The sequence below is a fragment of the Emydura macquarii genome, unplaced genomic scaffold (genome assembly GCF_026122565.2).
Source record: "Emydura macquarii macquarii isolate MOO-44397 ecotype Brisbane River unplaced genomic scaffold, CSIRO-AGI_Emac_v2 contig_3235, whole genome shotgun sequence".
NCBI classification, from domain to species: Eukaryota; Metazoa; Chordata; order Testudines; family Chelidae; genus Emydura; species Emydura macquarii.
Genome location: NW_027133372.1, coordinates 363,860 through 382,510, shown reverse-complemented (window position 1 = coordinate 382,510; position 18,651 = coordinate 363,860). Strand labels below are relative to the sequence as shown.

Below are 18,651 nucleotides of genomic sequence, written 5' to 3'. Positions count from 1 at the left end.
ATCTCTGCAGGCATAAACTTTCGTGGGCTGTAACCCACTTCGAAGTGGGTTTTCTTCCCTGTGTGAGCCACAGGGTATCCCATCTGAGGTTGCACTGGAAAGCAACCCAGATGTGTTGAATTCAGAACTGCACAGCTAAAACACCCAAATTCCCTTAGCTCCACCGGCAATCATCCGCCAATTGCAGGAAGCATTGTGGGGTTTGTCATCGCAGCAGTGATTAAACTGATTGTTAATGCCACCTCCGAATTTTCTTTCTTTGTGGCGTCGTTCCCTGGCATGGCTGGGACAACGTGAGCAAGAGGGATGGCAGCAGTCCGAACAGGCCTGCTTAAAAATGCTCCAGTTTGGCAAGAAAATTGGGATTACACATGAAATTTGGCCACATAAAGGGTCTGCTTCCCACGGACAGCGCTGATATTTTATTAAAATACGGGAGACCTGAAAAACCAGCGTTTGTAACCCCAGCTGGTGGGTGCTGGATGCAACAACTTGGGGAAATTCAAATATCTAGAGGTTTCTTTTGAAAACTAACGACTTGAGCCTCCTCCCACCCCCCATGATTTCTGGGATCACTAAATACCTCCCCTGGGCATCTTTAATAAGCAAATACTTCCCCCTCACAAGCCCTGAATCTGTGTATGAAGCAAGGAGCGCTTTGTAGAGGGAAAGGGATTCCAGTATCAACTTGGGAAAGTATGGTAATAACAAGTCAGCTATATATAGCCATACACATCATAAGTAAATGCCCACTACCGGTCGGCTCTGACTCAGTTTGCCACCCACTGGTGTGAACAACCAATAACAAACATCTCTTATGGGTCGTTTTCCCTCTTGCTGCACCCTGGATGTCCCTGGACCCTGACCATGGTGCTTCATGAGAAATGCAGTCTAGCCAGAGAGCCAGTAGAATAGAATAGGAGCATAAGGCAACCCAACTACAACTCCCATGATGCATTGTGGTGCCATTTTGAATCAATCTATTTCAGTGTTTGGCCAATCACCTGTTAGGCCTGTGGCCTGATGCTCTAGAGGGAAGGGAGCTGGCATTGGTGAGCAGGGGGAAGAGAGAGCCCAGGGCTGATTGAAAACACCAGAGGCACAGAAGCTCCATGGGGCGCTCTGCTGCCATCTGCTGGTGTCTGGGACAAGAGACAAAATGAGCCCGAGCTCATTTGCATTTTATTCCCCGTTGTCCCAGCCTGAACGTTTGGGTCATTTTCCTTTAAATTCTTTTAAATTTTAGGTGTTGGCCTAATAAACTGTTATTTTCCTTATTGTATGACAGTTGGGTAACAGAACTGTACTAAGAATACCCTGGGTGAGAGGGTCACCCTAACCAGTACCCTGGGTGAGGAGGTCACCCTAACCAAAAACACAGTCATGCATCCCTGGTTTTAGAAAGTGTCAGGTGATTGAGGGTAGGTAGTAATACTCAATTAAAAGAGAAAGGTGTTTTATTGTGTTGGGCTGATGCTGGGTAGGAAGGACTTTGCTCAAATGTCTGATGTATTACTTAAGGTACTGACAAGGTGATGATCTTCTGGAGCTGTGGGAAGTAACAAAAGGGCTGAATGAAGTCTATTGTCAGCTCATACTAGTGTTAACAAGCTACAATCATCATAGGTGAGTTACAAGGTGGAACCTAAGGAGACAGACCTGCCTGAGCGCTTGGAGATTATGCAACCAGCTGCACCAAACTGTGAGTGGGGCACAGTGGAGGAGGGAGGGGGAAAGCAACTGTTAAAGGAACATTTGTTTTTGGTTATTTACAGTGGTGAGGGAGGGATGAGTTAGAGGACACAGCTGAAGATACCATGGGGTGGGTGTTTCATTCTTATTCACATTGATACATATTGTTGCTGTGCTTTCCCAAGATAATGCGGGATACCCTTTCCCTCTAAAGAAGTCCTTCTTTTTTCATACATAGATTCAGGGCATGGGAGTGGGGAAACATTTGCCTCTTAAGGCTCCTAGGGAAGATATTTAGTGATCCTGGACATTCGGGGGGAGCTCGAGGCCACAGAATTCACTAGTTTTCTAAAGGAAGTTCTAGCTAATTGAAGCTGTCCTCCTTGCTTCAGACAACCCCTGGCAGAAGGGATTACACACCCAGAGCTCTTTGGGAGAGTAGGACAGACCCTGTAAGGCCAGTTATGGGGGTAGGGAAAGGGCAAGCCCCCTTGAGGATAGAGCTGGGAGATATTATTCATCCCACTGGGCCTGACTCTGAACCTAGGACTATCCAAACTCCCTCCCTTGGCTTCCTATGGCCCCTATCCTGCCAGGTCTCTATGGTGGCTGGGCTGGGGGCTCAGGAAGGGGCCATGCCTGGCCCTGGGTTATGGAGGATGAAGTGGCAAAGGCCAGGCTGGCACTGGAAGGTCCATGAGCAGCATCCAGGAGAAAGGAGCTGGGGAAGAGGCAGATCAGGCCAGAGACGGACCGCTGGTTCAGCTCCTTATCCCCATAGGCCAACATCTTGTTCAACAGGTCAGCTAGGTGGCAGCATCAGGACCCCTGTTCCTGGGCCTTGCGTGGGGTGAAGGATGGAGATTGCTGGCCAGATCTTGGGTGTCCCAGTGCTGTGCTGCCCAATGTCCTCTCGCCTACACACTGCACAACACTCCTTCACCCATCATCTGACGGCTGCCGGTGCAGGCATTTGCTGACCTGATCTCTGGCCTGGAGCTGGGATGTGGGTGGAGGCAGGTGAAGCAGCAGGACCCCTCATCATCCCAGCAGGAACGTTTGGGTGGTCATGGTTAAAATTCACCTCCGTTTTGGCCGTTGAAGCAGTGAAACGTTGTTGGCCTTGTTGTGTGGTGGCAGTGGCACGCGCAAGCGGTATTGACTGTGCCCTGGGAAAGGGGTCGCACTAACCAAAGCTTCAGTCAGATGCCAGTGGGCAGTGGAGCGTGGCTAGATAGAATGATGGGCACTTCTTTCCTAGCAGGGCTGTGTTCTGGCTCTGTGCCTGTCTGTCTGAGCTCAGTGGGACTCTCTGAATGATTTCGCACAGTGTGAAAACTCCTCAGTGGAAGGCAGCACCCAGGGGGCCCTCTGCCATAGCTGTAGAGCATGGCAGCAGGGCTGAATGAGCCCTGGGCAGCCTCGTTACTCAATGCAAACAGGCCAGAGTCAGGGGCGGTGGTGGAGCCTGAGGACTGGCCAAATGGCATTTTCTCAAAGGTTGTGGCACAGACCTGCCTGATGCCAGGCTCTGGGACTAGGCAAACAGCTGATGCCAAACCATGAGTGGGGTGTGGCAGGGGAGGAAACCCACTACTGAAGGGGTACATGCTTAGTGGTTGTGGGTGGGGAACTGAATCAGAGGACACAGATGGAGACACTCAAGAGCAGGAGTGGGCGGCTGTTTATTAATTATTCATCAAAACAGATAGGTGAGTTGTTAATGCCCTGCTTTCCCAAGGTGGGTGCTGGATTCCCCTTTCTCTCTGACAAATCTCTCCTTGTTTCGTACACGAGAAGTGTTTGCTCTGAAAGTCCCCCAGGGAAGATACTTAGTGATCCCAGAAATTCGGTGAGGAAGCTCCCACCCATGGTATTTGTTACTTTTCAAAAGGAAGCCCTGGATATTTGACCCAGACCCTTGTGCTGCACACACCATCCCACAGACCAGGTTACACACCCGAGACATTTTGGTTTTCAGGCGTTCAGTGTTTTCACAAAATGCGGACACTTTCTGGCAACAAGCAGACCCTTTTTTGTAAAAATTTCATTTGAAAAGCTAGTTAAAAAATGGGAAACTGTTGTGGCCCTAGCTAGAATCATGCCACCACCCAGGCCCACTTGGTTCCAGCCATGCGACGGAGCAACTATCACAAAGGGAAATTACACAAAGGTGTCTTCAACAATCCGTTTAATCGCAGCAGGGATCACAAAGCCCAAAACGCTTCCTGCTATCGGTCAATGGCAGCGGGCAGAGTTAAGGGGATTTGGGTGTCTTAGCTGCATGGTACTGTTTTAATGTCTGGATTACTTTGGGGAGTCCTTAGGGATAGTGAAGCTTGGTTTGGGAATAATCAACATCCCCTGGATATATTTAACCCTTGAATTACGGAGGTAGACTGGCCCCTGAAGGAGCTCTTGGCATGGGAACATTCTCAGGCTGGTTAGTATCAATGTGGAACAGCCAGTTGCATGGTGTGTTAGAAGCAGGTCCCTCTCAAGGAGATGCTGTTGAATGGGGACTGATTGCATGGCCCCTCCTGCCCCGTTTCAAGGGGCCATGGCCTGTATTGTCCAGGAGAAGGGGAAAGGAGTTGATGAGAGCAGGCTGCCTGCAAAGGGGAGAGATGTAATGAGCCTCGGGAAGCAGAGATCGAGGGAGAGATATCTCTGGCTCAGTGGAGAGACGGTGACTGTCTGTAGAGGAGTTAGAGCTGCTATATGCTGCGCAGGATGTTACAGGGAAACGGAGGAGGAGGAGAGCAGATGAAGGAGGCAGGTGAGTGTGTGATAGCTTGATTGGATGGAAGGGCGTTGAGCCGTTGCTAGGGTGGGGAGGGGGACTGGGATGAGGCTGTGCAGGGAACTGGAATGGGGGTTGCTATGTGTACGGGTTGGGTCCACCACAGAGGGCAGGTAATGGGTCTTGGGAGAGTGGGACAGACCCTGTAAAGTTGGGTATGGGGCTGTAGAGGATTACAAGGCCTGTGGGGTGGAGAGTAGGAGGACCCATGTGAAGCTGGAGGTGGGAGATGTTACTTGTTCCCCTCAGCCTAACACTGATCCCCACACTCCCCACCCCACTCGCTTGGCTTCCCTTAGCCCCAGCTTTCTGGGTCCCCTGTGTGGCTGGGGGCTCAGGCAGGGGCCCAGCCTGGTGCTCAGCTGGGGGTTAACATGGGGGCAATACCCAGTGCTGCATTGTGGAGGATGAAGTGGCTCACATCGGGTTGGCGCTGGAAGCCCTGCCTCTCCTGCAGCCTCTGCATGGGGTAGTTGTCCGTGGCCACATGGCCATAGCTGGGATAGCCAAGTGCATGCAGCCGCTTGGCCAGCACATTGTTCAGCACCCCACCGTAGCCGCGTCCCCGGTGCTGGGGCAAAGTAAAGCTATGCCCCATGGCACCAAATGGGTCTGAAATGATCCAGCTGACAGGGCGGTCAGAAGTGTCCAGGAGGCAGAAGCAGGGGAAGAGGCGGATCAGGCTTTCCAGGAACCTCTTGCTGTGCTCGTTCCCCCCATAGAGCCACGTCTCGTTCAGCAGGTCAGTGTGGGAGACATCCAGGGACGAGAGCCTTACGTTTGGGTCCATCCTGTGGGGACAGAGAGCAGCAGGACCAAGCCCCAAGGGTCAGCCATGGGGAGTCAGACCCGAGCATCATGACATTGTCCCTAAAATCCTCAGGTTTTTTTTTTTAAAAGATGATGCTGTGATGGCTGGTCGCCCTTGACAGCTGAACTCCCCCGGCCCTGACCCATGCCTGTGACCATCAGTGTTTCCAACACTCCTCATCAGTTCTGTCCCTACCCAGCTTTCCATCAGCTCTGTCCTCAGCTCCCCCAGCCTCCCCTCTGCACCTCCCGGTGTCCTTTCACCCCTCCCAGCCCTGTGGGGGTTGCAGCGGGCTCCCCTCTCCGTATTCCAGGATGGGTGTCCCAGGGACAGGGGGAGCACAATCGCCGTCCTGTCCCCATTGCTCGCAGCAGAGGAAGACGAGGGGGAGTGGAGCCATCCTGACATGCTGAGGATTCCTGTTCCCCCCTCTCCTCCCGAGAGAAGGTGTCATGTTACTGCAGGAAGGGGGAGGAGCCGGGAGCTCTTACTGCATCAGCTCTTATTGGCTGTTCTTTCCCAGGAGGGACCTATGGGAGAGGCAGCCAATCAGAGGGGGCATCCCCGGCAGGCAGGGGGGAATTCCCACGGTCATTGGCAGTGGGACTCAGGAGAGCCAAGTGGAGGGGAGTTGGCCGGCTCAAGGGGGTGGGGAACGGGACTGACCTGCACAGTGGCAGGTCTGCCTAATGTCCCTTCGGCAGGTGAGTTGTGGTGCAGGGAGAGAGGATCACGGCCGCTCGCTGACCAAGCCCTGCCATGGCTGCTGGCTGATTGCAGGAGTGCCCGGTCCCCAGCGGTGCAGGTGAGGACCCATTGTTGGCACAGAAGCCATTTGTCTCAGAGTTTCCCGGGAGAGGCCGGGGGCTCTGGGCAGGAGCTGAAGAGGGATCCCCCTGTCCATGGCTGGCCCCAGCCATTGGCTACACGCCCCAGTCCCCGCAGTGTTCCTGAGGAAGGCTGGACTCAGTGCCAATCCCACTGGGATTCTGCTGGTGGCAACAGGACCCCAGGCCCTGCATGGGGAATAGGCAGCCAGATCTTGGGCATCCCCACGCCACATTGGCCAATGTCCTCGCCTCTCAGGCTGTGCCCTTCTCTACCACACCCACACCCGCTGTGGGGCCCTGCGGTGCAGCCAGACACTGACTGGATTTCAGGCAAGATGCTGGGATCCGGGTGGCAGTAGGTGAAGTAGCGGTACACATCCAGCTTGACCCCCTTAGCCTGGGCGATGTCCCTGGAGGCCTCCAACACCCCGTCCCGGAATCCTGCAGGGGGCAGAAACGAGCCGTGAGCAGTGGGGACAGGGACTGAACGGTGCTGTCAAAAGGGCGCCTGTATGTGGGGAGACCAGCCTGGCACAGGGGGCAGGACTCTTAGCTCCCAAACCCACCCGCCCCCGGCCTCGGGGGAGTGGATGAGGTCAGGTGAGCTGACCCCAGCCCAGCACAGGCAGGGGGCTACCCCACATGTACCTGCCCCCACAGGGCTCATGTGAGCCACCCAGCATCCGTGGGAATGGGGAATGGTACATTGGTGGGATACTGGGGTTTGGCTGAGACAGGAGATATGTGGTGTTCTCCCCAGTGCTGTGGGGCCCACGTTACCGTGGATACAGAAGGCCTGGCCCCAGTTGACTGTGCTGCCGATCAGGGCCCGGTAGGCACCCAGGTCCCGGTAATATGCCGCGTACATGTTGGTGTAGAAATCAGAGTCATCTGTTGCCACCTGACGGGGAGACACGAAGCTGAGTGGGGAACTCCCAGTGAATCACTGATCTGCCTTCCCCCCCAAACAAAGCCAGTCTGGCCCCTGCCCTGGGGCCCCCTAGATGGGTAAGGTCCCAAATCCCAATCTGTGCCCATTCCCTGAGCCATCCTGGCCCCACCCTGGTGCCTGTAGGACAGGCTTTTCTAACCCGTGTGTCAGGACCCAAAAGTGGGTCACTAGAATGTTTCAAAGGGCTGCGTCGCAGCTCCTGTCCCACAGGGCGGGCTGGGCTCGCCTCACTGCTCCAGCCATGGCACCCTTGGGTCCCAGCGCAACTCAGGTTAGGCCCAGCCGTCATGACAACGGGAGTCCGGATGGGCTGGTCAAATCTGAGCAATGCTGCAACCTCAGAGGCAGAAACTCCCGGAGCAAAGAGCCAAGTCCAGCCAGCCCCACAGCACAGGAACTGCCCCTCTGGGCTGGGCGCCAGGCAGGACCCAACGCCCGCTGCAAGGTGTAGTATGTGACTGAAGCCACCCCAGGTTCCCCACCCCCAGACTATTTACTGGGTCACGACCAGCCATAAACATTTACAAAGGGATCCTGAGCCCAGAAAGGTTGAAAAGCACAGCACGGAAGGGGAAAGGGTCCCAATCCCTACCACCTGAGTCAGTCTGGTGCCCACACCAATGTCCCCTCGGGGAGAGAACCCCACATCCCACTCCCCACCTCCCCAGAGAACCAGGCCCCCCAGGTGTAGCCCGGTGGCTGAGGGGCAGCACCTCTGTGCATGGCCGGGTGAGGACGGCTTTGAACTCAGGCCATGAATCCACCAGCACCTCGTGGCCAGCCGGGTTCCCGCGGTTTATGTTCATCACGGCACCGCAAACCTGCCAGAGACGAGAGGGCGGGGCTTAGAGCCGGGGAGGGGGCAGCAATTCCAGCTCTCCTATCTCTGCCAGGAGCCTCCCGGTGTTTGTCTGGGGGTTTCAGCATCTTGTGATCTGCACATTGGTGGAGTTCTTTGCCCTGCTCCAAAATGGCCGCCCTCGCCCATCCCTGCCCATGGGGCTGGAACCACAGGCTGCCCTTAGTCAAGATGGCCACCACCTGACAGTGATGTCAGTGGTTTGAGGCCAAGAAAGACCTGTCTTCCCTCCCAAGGCTTACCCTCCTGGTTATGGGTCTGACCCTGGTTTTGTGGCACCTGGGCTGGTATGGCAGGGGAGACCCTGAGCAGGGGGAAGGAGGTTAAAAACCCCCACACGTTTGAGCCATGGGATGGGCATGGGGCTATGGAGGGAGCCAGTGCTACACAGTTTTCTGATTGGCTGGTACAGAGCCTGCCTGTGCTGTCATTGGCAGATATGGAGCCAGCCTGCCCTGTGATTGGCTGGGGAGGTCCTGCCAGCTATGCTGGGTGAACAGCAGGAATTGGTGATGGGCTTGGACTTTAGGAGGCACGAGGGTGAAGTGGGGAGGGTGTGGCTGGGAGAGCAGCCAGTGCCTGGGGCCCTGCCCCTCATGTTACAGCGCTAAGCCATAGGGCAGTGGGAACTACCCCCTTCCCCACCTGGTCTCTAACACGTGTCCCATGGGGAGACAAAGGGACATTCCCCTGCTTCTGCCCCATTGGGCGATTTTCCATCCTGGCCCGGGGCAGTCAGGAAGTGGGGGCAGGTGTAGCCATGTCACCTGCAACGTCTCAGGCAGGCGCCTCCGCAGGGTCACCTCCAGCATCTGCAGCTTAGAGGAGCAGCTCAGGAGCAGCATCTGTGGTTGGGATGGGCCCTTGGCAGTTTTCAAGGGGGTATGGCACGGCGGGGGGTACCTAGGATCCGAGAAACCCATCAGTTACCAGTGTCTGTTTCCACCCCCACATGACCACAGAAGGAGGCAGGATGTTGGTATCGTCCCATCCCTGTGTGACGCGCTGTATCCCACATACACCCTGATGCTGTGATTTGTGTATCATTCCTGTTCACCCCTATAGTGTAACTGTGTATGGTCTCATGCAAAGCATGTCATATAAGGTGGTGTGGAATGCTCATGACATACTGAACATTGTTGTTATGGTAGCATGTCTCCTGCAATGTCATAGCTATGTATGGATATGAAACTCTGCTATGGCAGATCCCCAAATGTGTGTCTCACACGGCTTGAATAAGGGCAGACAAAGACAAAGCTGAGCGTCCACGCCTCCCAGATGCATGCACACAGGAACAATGGACTGGCCTGCACACCTGCTAAGGCGATGCTCATTTGACTCCTCTGAGGGAAATCGTGCCCATTGCCGGACATGGCCCATCAGCTGACCCCAGTGCTGTACACTGCACCCTGCGAGCTCATTACACTGTCCGTCAATTTATCAAAGAAACTGATATGTCCCATATTGTCACTCGAAGTGAAGTCTCTGCACACACTCAATCCACACGCACTGCTTTAGATCAAACAAACAAGTTTGACTACAGCAAGATTTTAAGTGATTATAAATCGGATTAATATGACTCAAGAGATTAGATCACTATTAACTAAAAGGTAACTCGCATTCTAACCTCAACTTAATATTTCAGTAGCTTCTTAGTCCTTGATGTTGATGTGATACGACCCTTGCCCAGGGTAGCCAACTGGTAATGCCAAGGTCAGGGCAGGCTGCAAAAGGAGAGCAGATTCTCCCCACGCTGGTGGGTGACACTGAAGCCCGGCTTCCCAACCAGCCACGAACTGCTTCTGATTACCCCACACTGGATATCAAGAAGACAGTCCACAAATGCCCACAGCCCCCTTTATTGCATTTCAGCTTCAGGCTCCCAAATCAGCACTAGGTCCAGCAAAGAGACCAGTTACTTAAACTCTCTGCTCTTTGCCGAAAAGGTTCCCTCTGACCCCAAGGGGTCAGCCACAGCACCAGAGCAATATAAGCTTGGATCTTACCTAAAATACCACGCTGCCAGCCAATCCTTTAGTATCTAAACTAAAGGTTTATTGTAAAAAGAAAGAAAGAAACCAGGAGAGAAATGTTAAAGAGTTAAAGTAAATCACAGATATACAAATGATTAAAAGTCCATATACTTCAGGGTTTTGGAAGAAATGTGGAGTTGCAGGCTTGTGTAGTTCTCTCTGGTTCACATCCAGTACCTGGATGGGTCTAAGTCCTTCGGTTCAGTTGCAAGATGAATTGATCTAGAGATAGGTGTATATCTGCAGACTGGACAGGAACAAAGACAAAGATGGATCCTGTGGTTTGATCTTATAAACCCCCTCCCCCGGCCATGCGGCCTGTGGGCAGTCACAAGACCCAAAATGGAGTCCATAGTCACATGCTCCAATCCTGGTGACTCCTCCGGTGTGCTTGGGGTCCATAGTCACATGGGACAGTCCTGACGCTTCATCAGGTAGTCTGCCTGCAATGGAGTCCAGAGTCACTTAATCAGGTTCTGGTGACTCAGTGGTGATGCTGGCTTCTCCCTCAGGGCCCCTTGCACCTGGGAATGCCTTAATGGGCCATTATGCAGTTCATTGTTCTGCAGCCTTCCTATCTGGGGTGTTGCCCAGGCAGAACAATTTGAAATACAGACATCTCAAATACATCTATAACTTCCATGTCAAATATCACACATGAACATAAGTATTATTATCTTACTTAGCACATTATAACCTTCCTAACCGCACCTGACATGGCATATCCCACATAGATTATTATGATTCTGCCATACTGATGTCATCCAATATACTAAATGCCCCCCCACTCAAGCCAGCCCGCATGACACCCCCAACGCGAGACTGGTGTAGAAAGGAGTAATCAGAGCTCCTGAATACACCTCAGGGCTCCCCCCCTCCTCCCCCGTCCAGACAGTATGACAGTTGGCTTACCCACAAGCTGGCTGAGGTGGATCTTGCAGCCAGCCTCTCCGCTGCCCTGTCCCTGTGAGCAGTTTCTCAGCATCCTCAATGTTGCATTGCAGATGGATTCCAAGGGAGAGCTCTAGAGTCCAGAGACAAAGATGCCTCTCTCTTTTAAGAAGTTTCCTCAACGCCCCCTGGGGTCAGGTGATGGGCCATGTCCGGCGATGGGCACGATTTCCCTCACAGGAATCAAATGAGCGTCGCCTTATCTGGTGTATAGGGCAGTCCCTTGTTCCTGTGTGCATGCATCTGGGAGGCATGGACGCTTCAGTTTTATGTTTGTCTGCCCTTATTCAAGCCATGTAAGACACACATTTGGGGATCTGCCATAGCAGAGTTTCATATCCGTACATATCTATGGAATTGCAGGAGACATGCTAACATAACAACAATGTTCACTGTGTCATGAGCATTCCACACCATTTTACATGACATGCTTTGCATTAGACCACACACAGTTACACTGTAAGGGTGAACATGACTGATACACAAGTGACACTAACAGGGTGTACATGGGGTACAGCGTGTCACCCTGCAGTAACAATCCTACAAAAACAAAGCAGTCAGGGTGCAGCCCCTCTGCTCACCAGAGACCCTACATTTACATTCCCAGCCTATGGCCCCAGCCATGCCAGGGCTGGTCTGTGCAGGGCTAGCACGGCCCCAGTAGCTCTCACTCACCTGGGCAGTCTCTGTGCCAGGATAAGGAACAGCCCCGGAGAAGACGGGGGACCGGGTGCCCGTGGGGCAGTGATGTCTCTGCCTGGCAGTGCCTTGTCACGTCTCTGCTGGGTCTCTCCTTCGGGGGCTGCTCCAGCCTCTTATTCCTGAGAGAATGAACCATTAACAGAGTCTGTGCCTGGCCCTCAGCCAGGGGCACGGCCCTGGAGTGTCACGGCACGATCGGGGGCAGGGGTAGGTGAGAAGGTTTCCTGGTCCAGCAGAGCAGAATTCTGAGGATACCGAGCACAGCTGGGAGTGGGACACGAGCAAACCAGCTCTGCTGGCGCCCCTCGATCTTGACCCCCAGCCCTTCCCCTAGCTCTGCCGCTGGCCCTCAATCCTGACCCCCAGACCCATCTATCCCAAGCCTGGGCTCCCGCACAGCAGCTCTCCGAGCTCTGTCTGCCTCTTGCTTTGATAGAGAGTGGTGCTGGGAGGGGTTTCCACCTACCGCAAGATGGGAATGCCCCTGGGGTGGGGCTGTCCTGGTTTCTTAACCACCAGGAGCAATGCAGTCAGTATCTGCAGCAACCCAGTGCTGTATTTGTTCCTTAGCTGGAACCCAAGCTGAAGGCAGAGGCCATGTTGGCAAGAACCGCTGCCTCAGTACCCCCAGCTCTCTGGGATCCGTCATGGCTCTCCCTCCTTTTGTCTCTGTGTCCCCCTGGGAGCTCCTGGGCTGCTGAGTCTCTGGGGTTCTCACAAACACAGGCACCTCCCTCGCACCTCCCTTGCTCCGCCCGTGTCTGCCAGGTGGCCAGCGCTAAGTCACTGGCAAACTGTGCAGTGAAGGTTGCCTGGAGATGTCACGTGGCCCTTCCAGAACGTCAGGCCCAGTAACTCTCGCATCTGAAAACCAGGCAATGAGGAGTTGAGGTGCACGCCCACGGTCCTAAATTCTGCCCCTTGGAGCTGCCAAGAGCACCTGGGCCCCAGCTGCCCTCAGTGTGTTAGGTGTCACTGTACTGAACGGTGGAGGGCTTAGCTGGTGCAGCTCAGCAGTGTGGTGACTGAGACGATGTGGTGTAAGGGGAGCCGTTCTCCTTGGCAGAGGTGAGCCCCTCTTCCTGCCCTTTAGGTGAGTGATCAATGGAAAGTAGCACTGTACCCTGAGAGATCTAGTTTGCCTCATTCCAGTGCTGAGCTGTGCACGTTGTGTCACTAAGGGGTAAGGATAGGATTATGTCACCAAAGTCATGGATTCTGTGACTTCCAGAGACCTCCATGACATTTTCTGCTTCAGCCCTGGGGCAGTGGGGCTGGAGCTGTCAGCTGGCGGGGGCACTCCAGGGCTCCAAGATGCCATGGGTGGGGAAAGAGGCTCTGATACCCCCTAGAGGGACAGGATCCCACAGATCCCAGCACACCTTGGGAGATGAGGAAAAGGGACAAGGACCCCCAGATCCTGGAGCACACAAAGAGGCAGGGAGATGTGCTCAGACACCCCCCCAGCAACAGCTGCCCCTAATATCCCCACACCTGCACAGGTGCAGGGACAGGGCTCAAAGCCCCCTAAAAGTGGAGAAGACCCCAGATTTTGGCTCACAGAAGGAGGACTTCAGACACCCCTAGACAAACAGGACTCCCCAATCTCAGGGTACATATGAGAGGGAAGAATGTGGGGGTGCATGATACCCACTCACCCATCTTCATCCCCTCCAATCTCCTCATAACCTCTCCCTTTGCTGCAGCCCTCATCTCCTCTATCTCTGTTACCCCCGCCTCTTAAGTTCTCCTCCCAGCAAGCATTCACATATGTTGTCATGCTATCTCGATAAGGGGGGCCCCTGAGGTGTATTAAGGAGGTCCAATTACTCCTTTCTACACCAGTCTCGTGTTGGGGGTGCATGCGGGATGGCTTGAGTGGGGGGGCATTTAGTATATTGGGTGACATCAGTATGGCAGAATCATAATAATCTATGTGGGATATGCCATGTCAGGTACTGTTAGGAAGGTTGTAATGTGCTAAGTAAGATAATAATACTTATGTTCATGTGTAATATTTGAAATGGAAGTTATAGATGTATTTGAGATGTCTGTATTTCAAATTGTTCTGCCTGGGCAACACCCCAGATAGGAAGGCTGCAGAACAATGAACTGCATAATGGCCCATTAAGGCATTCCCAGGTGCAAGGGGCCCTGAGGGAGAAGCCAGCATCACCACTGAGTCACCAGAACTTGCTTACGTGATTCTGGACTCCAATGCAGGCAGCCTACCTGATGAAGCATCAAGACTGTCCCATGTGACTATGGACCACAGGCACACTGGAGGATTCACCAGGATTGGCCCATGTGACTATGGACTCCATTTTGGGTCTTGTAACTGCCCACAGGCCGCATGGCCGGAGGGGGGTTATAAGATCAAGCCAGAGAAGCCATCTTGTCTTTGTTCCTGTCCAGTCTGCAGACATACACCTATCTCTGGACCAATTCATCTTGCAACTGAACCGAAGGACTTAGACCCATCCAGGTACTGGATGTGAACCAGAGAGAACTACACAAGCCTGCAAATCCACATTTCTTCCAGAAACCTGAAGTATATGGACTTTTAATCATTTGTATATCTGTGATTTACTTTAACTCTTTAACATTTCTCTCCTGGTTTCTTTCTTTCTTTTTACAATAAACCTTTAGTTTAGATACTAAAGGATTGGCTGGCAGCGTGGTATTTTAGGTAAGATCCAAGCTTATATTGCTCTGGTGCTGTGGCTGACCCCTTGGGGTCAGAGGGAACCTTTTCGGCAAAGAGCAGAGAGTTTAAGTAACTGGTCTCTTTGCTGGACCTAGTGCTGATTTGGGAGCCTGAAGCTGAAATGCAATAAAGGGGGCTGTGGGGAGTTGTGGACTGGCTTCTTGATATCCAGTGTGGGGTGATCAGAAGCAGTTCGTGGCTGGTTGGGAAGCCGGGCTTCAGTGTCACCCACCAGCGTGGGGAGAATTGGCAACCCTGGGCACGGGTCATATCACATATGTCACCTACGGATTTGCAACTAGTTTAAGCAGCTTCTGAATCATCTGCAGTCCTGCAATTACATTGGCCCAGGCCCTTTCTAATAATATTATAAACTCTATGGCAGAGGCAGGTTGTAGGAGCAGGAACGGTTTGTTCTCAGACTTCTGCCGAGGGTTGGAATATTAGTGCTGTAACACCACCATCTGCTACCCCGGCATTCTCCTTGAGGCACACACCAAGGGGCTTGGAGCCGTGGCTGGCTGGCATGTAGCTTTATTGGATGGGAGATGGTTCCAGTTGCTAGGAAGTCTGAAAGCTGAGGAAGGGGCTGAGAAGGAAGGTTGGGCTGGGCTGGAGGGGGGCTGCTATGTCTATAGGAGTCAGGGTCAGTTCCACCCAGGGAGGCTGGTTATGGGGCTGCAGTCACTGGCCCCACGAGTTGAGCCCTACCCAATTCATGACTGTGAAAAACGCCTCCGGGACCATGAAACCTGGCTACTGTAGGGGGATCGCGGGACTGCCACCCTCACTTCTGTGCTGCAGCTGGCAGGGCGCTGACTTTAGAGCTGAGCTCCCAGCCAGCAGCCGCTGCTCACAGCAACTACTCAGAAGTGACCTCCCTACAGCAACCTTGCAACCTTGCAAACCCCTCCCACCCGGACCCTATTTTGGGTTGGGCCCCCCATGGTTTCAACCAATTTCAGTTTTAAATATTTGAACACGTGAAATTTAGGATTTTTTAAGTCCCACGACTGTGAAATAGGCCAGGATGGACCGTGACTGGCGTAGGGGCCTCTCCATGGGGCTGAGGCGGGTTATGGTGCTGGAGAAAGGGGAGATGTTTCTAGTTCCACTGGGCTCCGTGCTGAGCTCTGGATTCTCCTGGCCACCCTGTTGGCCCTCAGCCCTGCCCAATGGAAGTTGTTGGGCCACAGGACTTTGGTTGGTAGCGGTGGCTGGTGCGGGGCTAGGGTGCTCAGGTGGGGATCATCACTGGCCCTGGGGTGTGGATAATGATGTAGCACAGGCCAGGCTGGCACCGGAAGCCCTGGCTCTCCTGCGACCTTTGCGCATGGTGGTTGTCTGGGGACACGTGACTGTAGGTGGGATAGCCTCGTGCGTGCATCTGCTTGGCCATGACTTTGGTCAGCACCCGAATATAGCCCTGCCCACGGTGCTGGGGCAGGGTGTAGCCGTGCACCATGGCACCAAAGGAGTCTCTGAGGCACCAGCTGACAGGGTGGCAGGCAGCATCCAGGAAGCGGCTGATCAGGTCAGACAGGAACTGCCGGCTCTGCTCGGGCCCCCCCATAGGGCCGCGTCTCGTTCAGCAGGTCAGCGTGGGAGACGTCCAGGGACAAGAGCCTCATAGCAGAGTCCAGCCTGGAGAGTAGAGAGGGGCAGGCTAAAGCCAGGGGAGGGAGGGAGGAACCGGCTAGGTCAGGGGTGGGGTATGGGCTAGGGGGTCTTTTCCCTATAGATGGCACCATCTCTGATCCGGCCCTAGGGCTGGGGGATTGGAGGCTCAGTGGGACAGGGAACATGGGGCCTTTTCCCTTTTGGGGGCACCAGCTTCAATATGGCCCTGGAGCTGGGGAACTGGCTGGTTCAGGGAAGTGGGGAACATGGATTCTTTTCCCCACTACTGTGGGTGGGAGCAGCACTGTGTCATGTCTCTGCTTAGTGGGTTGTGGAGGGGGCGTCTCCTTCCTCGTAGAAGCTTCTCCCCATTCCCAGGGCGCACCCAGGAGCCTGACCCTTCAATGGGGACCAGAATGAGCCACCCATGACTGAACGGGCTTTCAGGGGGGAAGATGCCTCTGCCCTGGAGGTGGGGGCGTCCCTGTTGCTGGTCTGTCCCACCGCATAGATCTATTTGCTCCACTATTTGCCCTACCTGGCTTTGCAGGATGTCATATTATCACCTGTGCTGTCTATAGTCCAACCCAGCTTTGCTCCCCTGGCCCGTCGAGTTTTTCTGAAATGAACCTCTTGTGTTGGGGGTCCTTATGTGGGGGCTGAAGCGCATCCCCCCCGGCCCACACCCCCCATGCCTGAGCTCTCCAGTGCCTGCGGGGACCCTGGGCAGCCAGAGCGCAAGCCATGCGGGCAGTGCCAATCCCAGTGAGATGCTGCCATTGACGGGACACTGAGCCTGAGGACAACATGGGGTGAGGAACAGGGCCAGCCGGCCAGTTCACAGCCTTCCAGTAAAGCTGTGCCCCTCCCCCAATGCCCAGGCCCCAGGCAGACACTGACCAGATCTCGGGCATGGTGCTGGGATCCGGGTGGAGATAGGTGAAGAAGCTGGACACCTCCAGTTGCCCTCCTGCGGCCCTGGCAATTTCCCTTGAGGCCAAGTGCAGCCCGTCCTGGAGCCCTGCAGGGGCGACGACAGGCCCTGAGAAGTGCCCCTGACTGGGGAAGGTGGCTGTGAGGGGCCCAGCCTGGCATGTGGAGAGGAGAGGGGACCAAGCCAATCCACCGGCAGGCAGGTCTCACAAAAGGGGGCCTCCATCAAGTGAGCCAATCCCAGCCCATTCGGAGGCCATGGGGAACGTGGGAGCAACCCAGGGGGCCTGAGGGCTCGGGCTGGCACTGTAGGAGGCTGCTGGGGTTTGCACCAGTCGGTAGGTGGACATGCAGTGGCTGTGGGACTCGTGGAAAGGCAGCCCCAGACATTACTGTGCATTACCAGCAGCCTTGAGGCAATGGTACTTTAGGGGGATCCTGGGATTTTTGTCCCAGACAGGAGATATGTGCTCAGTTGCAGTGGGGCTCTCCTCAGTGCTGTGGGCCCACGTTACCGTGGATGCGGAAGGCCTGGTCCCAATTGACGGTGCTGCTGAGCAGAGCTCGGCAGGCACCCAGGTCCCGATAATACGCCGCGTACGTGTTGGTGTAGAAATCAGAGTCGTCCGTTGCCACCTGCCGGGGAGACATGGAAATGTGTGGGTAACTCCTAATGAACGACTGCTTTGCCTGGCCCCCTGAGCCAGCCTGGCCCTGCCCTGGGACCCCGTAGAGGGGAAGGGCCCCGGAACCCAGTCTCTGTCTCCCCAGCTAGCCTGGCGCCTGCTTGGATCTATAGAGGGGAAAGGCCCCAGATCCAGATCTCTGCCCTCCCGAGCCAGCAAAGCCACCAGATCAGAGCCAGCTCCCCTTCGAGGGGAAACACCCCCTGTATCCCATCACCCACCCTCCCCAAGCTAGCCAGGCCCCCCAGTTGCAGCACGATGACTGAGGGGCGGCACCTGTCTGCGTGACCGGGTGAGGACGGCTGTGAACTCTGGCTACGAATCCACCAGCACCTCGTGCCCAGCTGGATTCCTGCGGTTTATGTTCATCACGACGCCATGGACCTGCCAGAGACACCGGGGGTGGGGGTAGGGGCTGTCAGAGCAGGGGGATGGGCAGAAGTTCCCACTCTCATGACTCTGTCAGAAGTCTCCCAATTTTTATCAGCTGGTTTCAAGCATCTTGGGAGAGATTTTTGCCCATCTCCAAAATGGCCGCCTTCACCCATGCCCGCCAGTGGGGCTGACACCCCAGGCTGCCCTTCGTCAGGATGGTCACATGTGACGAAGTGGGAATTTTTTGGGCTGTTTTTATGACTCTTATGTGTGCCTCAGTTTCCCCGGGTGAAGAAGGGACTACGTTTGATCCCAGGGCAGACTAAGAGATGTGAGGGGTGGGGGTCACCTCCCAGGCTGACTGGAATGAAAAGAGTCATTAAGGAATTGCCTGAACTGACCCAACTCAACGCCCCAGTGACTCAGGGTTGGATGCAGCCAAGCGCAGCTTGAGGACAAAGGGCTGGGAGGTGCGATGTGGGGGGAGGAGGGGGCTTTCCCCTGGGAACTGACTGAGGGAGGAGGTCAGTAAGAGACAGAGCCTGAACAATCACTACGGCTTGTGGCTTGGCCAGCGTGGGCCAGGGTTGAACCTTTAGGTCCGGGCTTAGGGACTCCCCATGCCATGTACCAGCAAGCTAACGAGCCCTGCTCTGGCTGGAGAAGCTGCCCCGTGTCACTGCCAACACAGGCTGCG

General features: G+C 54.7%; 1 protein-coding gene and 1 pseudogene across 1 annotated transcript; both read right to left on the bottom strand.

Moving 5' to 3' along the window:
* Window positions 1–3,865: 3,865 nt before the first annotated feature.
* LOC137142580 (glycine N-acyltransferase-like protein 3) lies at window positions 3,866–11,705 on the bottom strand. The gene is made up of 6 exons (XM_067531984.1): window positions 11,607–11,705; window positions 8,715–8,850; window positions 7,802–7,909; window positions 6,917–7,037; window positions 6,457–6,577; window positions 3,866–5,286 (listed from the first exon to the last, which is right to left on the bottom strand). Exons 2-6 carry the CDS (start codon window positions 8,790–8,792, stop codon window positions 4,854–4,856), a joined length of 861 nt encoding a protein of 286 aa, XP_067388085.1. The 5' UTR covers window positions 8,793–8,850; window positions 11,607–11,705; the 3' UTR covers window positions 3,866–4,853.
* A 2,440-nt stretch (window positions 11,706–14,145) lies between these two features.
* On the bottom strand, window positions 14,146–17,948 carry LOC137142615 (glycine N-acyltransferase-like protein 3; annotated as a pseudogene).
* Between the last annotated feature and the right edge of the window lie 703 nt (window positions 17,949–18,651).